Source organism: Calliopsis andreniformis, chromosome 12 (assembly GCF_051401765.1).
Source record: "Calliopsis andreniformis isolate RMS-2024a chromosome 12, iyCalAndr_principal, whole genome shotgun sequence".
NCBI classification, from domain to species: Eukaryota; Metazoa; Arthropoda; class Insecta; order Hymenoptera; family Andrenidae; genus Calliopsis; species Calliopsis andreniformis.
This window is the reverse complement of record NC_135073.1, coordinates 3180307-3191882: the sequence shown is the minus strand read 5'-3', so window position 1 is coordinate 3191882 and position 11576 is coordinate 3180307. Positions and strand designations below refer to the sequence as shown.

Genomic DNA, 11576 nt, shown 5'->3' with positions numbered 1-11576 from the left:
CCAAGATACACACAGGTTCTTAACACATCAATTAATCTCGGAAACGAGTCTTCTAGTTAATAAACTCATCACTGATAACGAAACGCGAAATTATACAGCTAAGTCTTACTAATTTGAATGCCAGAGTAATTATGATTACAAACGAAGACCCCAATGCAGTGCAGGAAGTCTGAAGGTCTTGTTAATTTTAAGAATCATCGAAAACTCTGGAGCATCCTATTGTATTGTCATTGTACGTAGGCCAGCTATCGCGATGATGGACGAACTCACCGAGTTCAATGGTTAAACACACAGGCAGGTCTGCCGGTAGGAACACCATCCACATCGTCAATATCGTTTTGTCCGCTGAACCGTTCCGTTCGCCGTCGATCCGCTCTGCGCCTCCTTCGCCCTATCTTCGTCCATGAAGGAGATCGAACGTTGCTCGAGCTAGTAATACGTTCTTCTGTTCGATTCTGTTATCAGTTGTCTGCAGCAGAGCCTATGCACGGCGAAAAAAAATCGTTGCCAGAGTTGCTAAGGTGTTGCAAGAGAATGGTTCTAACTTTAGGAGTGCCGAAAATGAAGTCTCTCTACGCAATGGTTATGTGAATTCTTCGTGCTGTGGCGTTTTGTGATCGTGCAAGAGTTTGCGCTATATCGGTATAGCGCCGATGATAATTGTGCAGTGGACATTGTTTTTCTTTCTATATCATTCAAACGACAACCACATCCGCCGGCTGAGCCGCGGCTGCCTGTTATTCCGATAAGCAAGAACCTTTGTTGCTAAACGTCCAACGTGAGATTTGACTGTCATTCGGTGTCCAGTGATAGTAATCACCTTCGCGCGGCTGTTGGGGATGTCTTATCAAGCAAACAACGTGCGTATATTAATTCCCAATGAGTTGGGTTTCTTAATACCATTGGAATTATTAAGCACACGTGCAAGTTTTTAATGTGTTGTTTATTGCACAGAACAATTTTTTTATTTGAATTTATTTTTATGAGTAACGTTTTTTTAGCATAAGTACAAGAGTGAGTAGAGTGAAACAATCGGATTAGATACTTCACTGCATTAGATATTTTCAGTGTGACGTATTTTTGGAAATATGCATCGTCGGTCTAATTTGTATTGAACATACCTTGTATTTGAGTAGCTATTAGAAGAAACTGCTACTTTGTAGAAGGAGGAGTATAAAGACATTATTTAAGAGATGAGATTCGTGGATAATGAACATTTAGATATCGTATTTGTGTTTAAACATGATATGAAGAATTAGATCAATTCATTAAGGTCCAAATTTGTGAAAACGCAACATTTTAGTTACTAATTTTTTTAGTGAATTTACATTAATGAATTGTGTCTCTTCATGTCACTATTATGAAAGAGGATCTCAAAGCTTAAATTAATACATATTTTTTTCGTTACTATTTCTTCTTTCTCATTCAGATTTCACAACGTTTTGAAAATTGAAAAAAATTGAAGTATTTATAACATTAGAGTACACTAGTTTTTTTTATAAGTTATAGACATTTTTTGGTGAAGCTTTTTTGTTTAGTGGGCGTCTATACATATAGAGTTTATTATACAAAGTTTTCTTGTTTTGACAGAAGAATGGATAAGATGTATGATATATAGGTGTCTACATTTACATTTTTCAATAACGTTACGATTACACAACTTTGGGCCTGAATGAGTTAACGCGATACTCCTAAATATATATGTCAGTATTAAATACTTAAATTAAAAATACATTCATGTTAAATTGAAGAATACTTATGGTAATATGCTGTTACATGTAGCTACTTAGTTTTTGCATATAATCTGCATTCTATACTTTTCCTCACACTTATTCCATAAATGCACAACCGCCGGTAATCTAGTGAATACACAACGATATTAAAGATTAAGAATCTTAGAGATTAATCCCTTCATATCTTCTCAATTTACTCCCATTGGATTCTTTTTACAGAGAAAGACTATAACTCACAGATAAATGCTCTCTGAGTGTAGGATGATGAATGGATATAAAAAAAATATCACCTACATTAATACTTTACCATTTATGCAAAAGCAGCTCTAAATATAAAAATATTGTTCTATCAGATGACAAAGGTAGTAATAAAATGTAAATTTGCAAAATCCGATCCACAATGAAAAGGAAGAGATTCGCCGCTAAACTTATTTCTCTTCGAAACTAAATTCTTGTTTGAAAGATTATTTTAGGCAAATAAGTACCTTCAGACACAATATTTTCTAGAAAGTTTGAAATGATAAGTTAATACACGTTTCCTTGAGCTTTCGTACGCGTGGGGTGAATTCATCTCAGAATTCAAGTTCATCTTAGAATTCGAGTATCAAACCTTGCATTTTACCATAATAGATAGAGCAACGGTAACCGATGGGGTCAGCAAATAGGACAGAATAAAAACATTCACCGTGTCTCTGCTTCAGGGTCATGGCTGTGAAAGAGTGGTTCAGAAGGCTGCAGCCAGTCCAGTTGTACTTGGTCCTCTTCTTCACCTCTGCTTTCTTCCTTGTCGAGATCATTGCCAGCCATGTGACTCACTCGCTAACGTTACTACTAAACGCCTATCATATGTTGTGTAACATCATCGCGCTTGTCGGCTGCATCGCGTCGATTAAGGTAAGTTCCACTGAAGCCTCTTGTTTTCTTATGAAATTTCAAATTTTCAGTAACTAGTGTATCCATTTTACATGACTCACGTGCGCAACACATTCTGTGCGATAGACTGCAAACATGTAATCTCCTTATCGAGGAAAAAATAAAACATCAACTAGATTGAAGGATATTAGGTCTGTGTGCAGCTTCAAGGATGTATAGTGATTAATTTTATCGGAGTATTTATCACTTTTATTATACTGTTTCTGTAGAATGCTAGAATTAGATATGTGTTTTAGTACTGTAAATATTAGGTACTTGTATGATATTGCGGTGTTTTCTCCTTGTTGTATGTGGCAACAAAAAACGAAGCATACTGATACTGATATTTTTACAAACAATTTTTATATATTTTTACAAATGCTCCAGGTCTTTAATCATGTTATAAAGTAACAGTTTTAGTTTTCAAATACAAATGAGTTTACATTTCTATGTTCTTGTAATTTACCGGTGTAAATGGAACGTACCTATTGTTCTAATGCAGAATTAAAATTACAATTAATTATGTTAAGTAATGGTGGTGTTATGCATCAGTATTTTTCTGTGAACGGTTTCCTTTTTGGGAAGTTGGAATGCACGCATTCTAATGAGGTCGTTGCTCTTAGAATGCTGTGGCACGGTCAGATTTTTCGGGAAAACCGATATCCAATTAAAAGCATAAGTATTCCCGCTATCTTTCAAGCCTGATTTTAAGTTTCAAAGGGACACGCCCACACGTTTCTTAAATTTGTCCTTTCATCAGAGTGTTACGTATTATTTAACATCGCATAACATAGCTTAGTATAACGTATAACGTATAACGTATAAGATTTTGTCGATATCGTAATTGAATCAGTGAGTTTGTAGAGCAGTACGAGTCCAAAATTAGCCATTTTCAAATCATTTCAAAGCTATATGCCAACCCCACAGCTACAGTGTAAACAAGTGGATTTAATATATTCTGGTTTTAGAGTCCAGATATGTAAAACACATAGAACTACACGTTGGGATCAAATATCTCAAATTGTGGTTTTTGGATTTGTACTGTTTTTCACCTCACCGATTCAATTAGTTTTCGAAATATCAAAAAAGAATGTAGAATGAAAAGTTTGTTTGAAAAACAGTAAATTGAAAAATACAGTAGGACCTTGATTAATCGGTTTATCACAATCCTAGAATAGTCTCTTCATAACTAGTTTTATTATTTTTAGTAGACTATTATTAAGTAATACAAAGACTGCGTTTTACTGTACTTGTATTGTCATTACAACAAATGGACGTAAGGAAGCCTAATTGTAAGAATAATGGAGACCTGGTTAAGCAAGGTATTACTGCAATAATAATTCGTACATTGTCTTTGATGGAATCAGTGACATCGATATGTTTTGTGTGCGGTGACACCCATGCAAAAGATACAGAAGGGGGTAGAAATATGTATAAGATACATATTTTATTTTTTTCCTTGCGGGAATCTCAAAATGATTGTAAATTAAAAAATCAGGCGAGTAACTTTAAAAAATTTCATGTAAAATGTTCTTATAAACATGAACATTGTAAGCTTTGAACAATCTTTGAATTTTTTATTTCTTTTAAGTTAAGACAAAATCAGACAGTTATCTTTAATGGCTATCTACAATTGAACCGTAGATTTATTCACGTCGTTCATCTTCCTGTGGTTAGTAGTGACAATCAGACAGTAAGTCACAAGTAAATAACAAAATCTTTTCCTTTGATTTGTAGTCGCTCCCCTTGATTCGTAATAGCAGATGTACAATTGGACACATTTAAAGTCTTTATAGTTCATATTTTTCAAGGTAAACTATACAGAGTGAGTCACGAGAAAGAGGGCCCTTAAATACTTCCATTATTTATTGTTGTATTAAAAAAGTTCTTAAAAGTTTCACTATTTGAAGAAATGTATTTAGTGATGGCAACAGTATTAATTTAAGATCATTTTTTACGAGATTTCAGACATTATTATTTTTTTAATGGAATCTTATAACTCTTGTAGAATATAAAAAACGAATTCAACAACTGTATTAATCATATCATCATAATCATTCTATTTCGAGATATTTGCATTTGAAAGTTAAAGTCTCTTGAAGATTCACAACAGACAAGGAACTGTGAAGTGCCCATCTCGTTCACCTGATTTCACTCCACTAGATTTTTATTTATGAGGTAAACTCAAAAATGTGGTTCACTGTAAAAAAATACATCAAATACATCTTTTCAAACAGTGAAATTTTTTCTTAAGAACTTTTTTGATACAATAATACATAACGGAAATATTTAAAGGTTCTGTTTCACGTGATTTAACCTGTATAACAACAATTTGGAACATTATATTTATGCATCTATTAAGAAATTTCCCACCTGATGGGCCGAGGAAATTGAATTATTTTTAAAAAAATTGAATAGTTTAACATATCAAGAATAAAACGAAATCTAAAAAGATAACGTAGTTACAGCTAGTTTTAATATTGTGCGGCGCATAATGTAGGACTTCGTTTATTACATAAAAATGTCAACAAAAAGTTCCATGACCTTGGAATTACAGATTAATGCAAAATAACTGTAATTTTGCAAAAATTATTAATTATCTGTACTTAAAGCTTTCGATATGTTTATTCCAAAATTATTTTTCCTAAATTGGCTTGCAAAATAACTATGAAACTGTTTATCCGATTAACTGGCAATCACTGGGTGCGAATGTGTTAACTGTATTACGAACTCGGTATTATTAAATTACTTTAATTACCTCTTTCCTTCCCTTGCCTGAGAATTTATTTTGTATCAAACTATTACTGAAACTGTTAAATATATTTAAATTGTTAACCAAAAAAGTTGACGAAATGACGTGAATTCATTTCAGTAGCAATCAGAAAGAGAATCATAAGTAATGTGAATTCATGTTTGTGGCTGCGAATGTGTTAATCACGAAGGAAAGTGTTGTAGCCCTTAAAATATAAAACAATGCTATTAATAATTCAATTGTTAACAAGGGCTCATAATTGAAAGTTTACATTTGATATGTTACAGAGACAAAGACAACTGTTTTCGAATTTCATAGTTTATTTTAAAAGCTTTTGTCATATTAATTTTTAGTTTAATTTAATCACTTTAATGTAAATTCATTTGTTTTAATTTAATTGAATATGTTTTATTCACTATTCAGTCATATAGCTTTATTAAGTTGAATAGAGCAAGTGCATTAGAATTCTTATTCATTTAAATTAATTCGTACAATATCATTCATTACTAATGAACGATTAGTGCAAGTATGTACTACTTTGTTAACTTTTTGTAGTATAGTCATCGGCAAACGGATGGTGGTTACAGTGGCGGCAATAACGGGGACTCACTACGAAATTCTGTAATCTGCATAAACAATGAAGAACGAGGTTCTACGGTATCCCTGTCGGCGAAAACCAAGGTAATCTTAGAATCACTTATTAATTCTTGTTAATTCTTGTAAAAATAATAAAATACTATATGACAAAGTAATTTTATCTGAAAATTAAAAACTTTCATCAATAACTACGATATCACTCATTTCAATATAATTAAATATACAATTGTTCACTTTTATTTAACACTAGAACTACTGAGATGAACATATTTTTACGAGAGTGCCAAAATTGCAGGTCTTTGACACAATACATAATTTAGAGAAACAATGATCAATTACATATTTCTTTAGAGTTATTGAACATCGATGGAGAAAAAATATGTTTTTACACAATAAAATGTTCATAAGGAGTAATTATATGAGGCATTTTGACGCTGCTAATAATCTTACAACAGTGTTAAATTGTGTGTTTAACAAAATATCGTTATTTTCTGTATTTAGTTAAATACTGACTTCAAACTTTTGTTTTCCAGTAATGTACATTTTTATTTACAGTTATACTCATATATCTATTGAAATATATAGTTGTTATCGTTAGGGATAAAATATTCTGTAGTTTAAATAGAATAACATAGATTATAATGCTTATCATAAAAAGAAACGGAACATACAGAGATATTCAACGAGCTGTTAATAAAATTCAGGAAGAGATGATTCATTTTCTTAACGAATAATGTAGAAATCAATATTTTTTATTTACTTGTGAATACTGATAAAATATAACATAACATATTGTTCTAACAGACCAATGTTTATGAACAATGAATCATATGAATGTAGTGGTATTTAAAATGTGACACATGTAAATGTTATTTATTTGTGTACTGTCGGTGTTTGTCGATCGGTCACATTTGTTGCATGTTGCACATCTAGTTAAGACATAAAGCTATAGATCACATGCGGACATATTCCTTACGCAAAAAGAAATTGGACTCGTAGAATAACTTATTTTCGAATAAAGTTCTGTTTTGATACAGCAGAACAATCTCGCATAAATGATGCTTTATAGCTTCAACTAATTTTTTTTTATATTTATAAATTCATATAGAGTCTCCTTCAAGTTGTATCATTAATTCGCTGATGTGTTCTGTATCATGAAAATAGTTTCTACTTTCCAGCAATCACGATCGGACAGGAGGATGAAGAACACTTTCGGATGGGCAAGAATAGACATCGTTACTATGCTTGTCTGTTGCGTTTTACTCGCATCCTTCTGCTTTTCCTTGTTGGTGGAAGCTTTGCAGACTCTGGTGCACATAGACCATTTGGACGAAATGCATCATCCAATGCCCGTTTTAACGATTGGCGCGTCTGGTATCCTTCTCAACGCATTTTGTTATATTCTGATAGGAGGATATACTTTCAATCAGGGTATCTTTCTTCATGTTACCATGAATGGTGATGTGATATTACGAAGGTAAATTATTGTTCGTATAAAATATGTGTTTAAGAATTTAACTAGAGTTTCAACCACAGTTAGAGAATAAGTTAAACTACACTTTAAGAATTTGATAACTGGACATCCTTTTATGCCTAGTTCCTTCTGTTTTATTATAATATGGTATTCAAAAGTGGTACTATCCTTGCATACTTAAATGGTATGGAATATCTCTACTATTTTTATAGACATCAGCTCGAGTATCTTTTGAGACGTAAGAATCATTGTTTTACTCTTTGGTAGTACGGAATATAGTATGGAATATAGAATGATTTTGTACTTTAGATTGTTCTTCACATCTGTTATTACGTTAACTCTTTAGTTTATGATATTTAAGGCAAAGGGTTAAGAATAAAATGTTTATGATTCTATCAAGTGCAAAAAGTAATTACTAGTGCGTCGCGGTTAACGAGTTACTACACAATTTTCATAAATAAAACCTTTAAATCATACCATTAAAAATGGTGGAGGTATTTCAGGTAGACAAAATGATTGTAACGCTCCCCAATTATTTATAAATCGATTTTACAGAAATCTAGTTGAGCGTTGTTCTTTTTTCTTTTTTACAATTTATTCTAAGCAAACAAAATCTTCTTATACACATGTAGGTCCCTTGTCATTTAGAATCAGTAGTCCTATACATAAACAAGAAAATCACTTGAACCGATCTTCTCGCTGGTTTCAGCAACTTATCGTGTATCAACCACAATATCTTTCTACTCAGTCAAGTTGTCATGTACAAGGCGTCCAATTCTAAGATATAAATTATCTGTTTTCAGAAATGTTAGCTCGCAGCAAACGAAGGAAGGTGAGCAACACTTATCGTCGCAGACCAGACGAAGCCCTCTGGGAATACCAAAAAGTCAAGGTTTTCGAGAAACCTGCCGTGACGCACTTGGCTGTGTTTTAGTAATACTAGTGTCCGTTTTGGTGTACTTCACTGACTCTGGTGTAGCAAAGTACATCGATCCCCTTTTTGCTATTATTTCCGCCATCTTACTTTTCGTCCTTAGTTATCCCTATAGTAAGTGTTAGCATGCAAATTCTGAGGTTTATGTAAAGTGACTTCTGACCAAGAAACATATAGAAACTGCTATATCTATCAAATATATGTACACTATACAATTAATTTAATTCTTAAAAAGATTTGTATTTCTTCATAGTGCAAGATACAGTTTCACACTTTGTATGCGTTGCAAATCTTGTATAACATGAACCATATTTTTCATGTATAAAAGTATCATAGTGAGGGAAAGCTCATTCAAATAAATTGAGCGATACATTTTCTATTCTAAGATTCACATAAAATGATTTTTAACTTCAGAACATGGTTATTGGCGAAAAATTCAAATGTTTCAAAATTAATTCTACATGTATAAGATACATACATGGTGAAACCAAAACTGTCCATGAAATTTTAGATTCTAGAATCTTTCACAAAATAATTTTTAAAGAGCATAAACAATCTATTGTATGTCAGAAATTAATTCTATTTGATAACTACGAACGAATCAAATATTGCATCTACTCATTCACTCATCATTTTTTGTTAAAATTAACGATTAAATTCACATCATTTGAATCACACAGCTCGGGACTTTTTTAATCGGAACAATAATTTGTAATCTATTTTATTTAGTTCCTTTGTCAGTTTTTGGTATGAAGTCACTACATGCATACATCCTTTTTATTCCTTAATATTAAAATTATGAACTTTGTTTTAACATATGTGGAAACACTTTCTTTTTGTAGTGAAGGAATCTGGCTTAATACTTCTTCAGACGATTCCAAATCATATAAATATCGATTCTCTTAAGAGAGAATTACTCGAGGCTTTCCCGGGGATTGTAAACGTTCATGATTTACACGTATGGCAATTGACGGGACAAAAAATAATATCTACAGTACATATCATATTCTTGGATCCAATGGTAAGTTGCACCTTAACTTATATTAAAATGATAATCATAGATAGGAAATACATAGATATACTATTGCTTCGCTGTGTGCACTTAAGTGAAATCTACTTGTTTATTACAGCGAGGGAAAACAGCGTTTCTACTTCAAAAACTAACTATAACATAAAATTGTAAGAATAATTTTTCTTTACAGGTTTATGCCAGTATTACTAATCAAGTAACGGAATTCTTCATAGAAATGGGCATCACACAAGTGACAATACAACCGGAGTTCCATAAGGTAAGAAATTTATTTCAGTAACGATTAAATAATAAGAAGGAGAATAAATCTTAGTTGTATAAACTTTTTATTAAAATTTGATTTGAGTGATCAACTTATAAAAATTTACACTGATAGTGTTTATTTCTAATTGCTGCAAAGCTATGTGATGTAATAAAAAATAGTAAAAAATAATCTAAAAGTATGTTACATTGTGGGTTAATAAGAATTATTCTTTGAAATAACTCGTTATTTATTCACTTTATCCAAAAATGTTTCGAATGAATGTTTTATTCGAGACAACACATTAGATAGATGTACTTTCCTTTTTTTAATACCTATCTTATATTTTCTAAAATATCATGGCGACCTCGAATTTTTTTAAATTGCACCACATGTTTCCCTTAGTATTGAGTTATAGTCACTGAAAAAACGAATTCAACGATTTATAATAGGCTGACCTGGAATTGATCTTATAAGATCCTAAAGCGAATCGAAAATTTATAGATTATTGCAACACTTACTTTCAGTGTTACTAAAAAGAATGGTCACAAAATAGTAAATTATTGCTGTATACTCTACAATACCATTAATTTTAACAGATCAGACCGAACATGGAAAAGACTGGCTGTTTAATCCGGTGTCACGGAAAACACTGCAGTACCTCGCAATGCTGTTCCAAAGAGAAATTTGAGGATTCTTGCTCAGATGTGTCGTTGAAGCAAGTGCAATCCATAAATAAGAAACTCGAGAAAAAAGAGATTATCCCGGCTCCACCGGAAGTCGATCTGAAGAGATTCACTATCTACGATGAAGAGGGTTCACGGCAGTCCCAATCTAGAGACAATCCAACGGACAGAAGCATATGTAGGTTGACTGATAGGCAAAATAACAAAGATAACACAGTTGAAGGCAGTTCCTATGCGATAAACGTAGACGTTAACGACGAAAAGTGTGGAATAAGCAAAAATGACACGGACCAGGACATCATCTCTTAGCGTTAAAGTTATTCTTCGACTAGACAGTATAAAAAGAATTACGTAAACGATTTTATCCTATTTTTATATACACGCTTCAGCGGATGATAGAGATAGTAAATAAGAAACGAATCGAGCAATTTTTTTAAAATGATAGACGTGTAAGGATAAACTGATGTTGAGATTAACGACGAAAGCTGCAATTGAAAAGACTTTTAGATAGCTAACTTTTAATTACTGACCTTCGTCACTTAATTTTATTGTTGTAACATTTACTGTTTTGTTAAGACTCATTGTTAATACTAATGCAATGTCTGGTATGCAGTGTATGAGGACAATGCGATAGAAATATAATAGTTGAAGACTACCATTTACAATTAGTTCCTGAAGACAATCGTGTTATCAATTCTAGTGAAAATAGAGCCAAAAGAATGTTTAAAGCTGTTTGCAAACTGTTATTAAAGCTGTTTCGTGTTTTAGAAGTGTTACTTTTTAAAGTTTGTAGTTTATTTAAATAGAGCACTATGATTAAGGTATGAGGCCTACTATTTAGTAGGACATGTTTTATCATCTTTTAGCATTTGATTTAAGTTTAACCTACGGAACTAAGTTTTAATACAGAAACGCAAAAAGAGGGGAGATTAATATTAAATAGTGATAATATACATATATGTAACTCATCATCAGTACAAATACAGTCACAATTGTAAGTCAATTTAGAAACTGAAGTGAAATGTATATGTGAAGGAAATACTGAATATTATAGTTAGAAAGAAAATATATTGTTTACATTAGAATTGTAATTTTTCTACTTTTTACGTATTTTACAGGATGTAAATTTATTATTTTAATAATATGTGAAATACTTTTGTATAATGTATTTTATAATAATATACATAGGTGCATAATTATTTTCTGAACTACTCAAA

General features: G+C 31.9%; 1 protein-coding gene across 1 annotated transcript; it reads left to right on the top strand.

Annotated features, from left to right (window-relative positions):
* The first annotated feature begins 245 nt into the window (after positions 1 to 245).
* On the top strand, positions 246 to 11576 carry Znt77c (Zinc transporter 77C). The gene is made up of 8 exons (XM_076388729.1): positions 246 to 860; positions 2435 to 2627; positions 5953 to 6078; positions 7173 to 7471; positions 8272 to 8516; positions 9245 to 9423; positions 9605 to 9691; positions 10273 to 11576. Exons 2-8 carry the CDS (start codon positions 2439 to 2441, stop codon positions 10666 to 10668), a joined length of 1521 nt encoding a protein of 506 aa, XP_076244844.1. The 5' UTR covers positions 246 to 860; positions 2435 to 2438; the 3' UTR covers positions 10669 to 11576.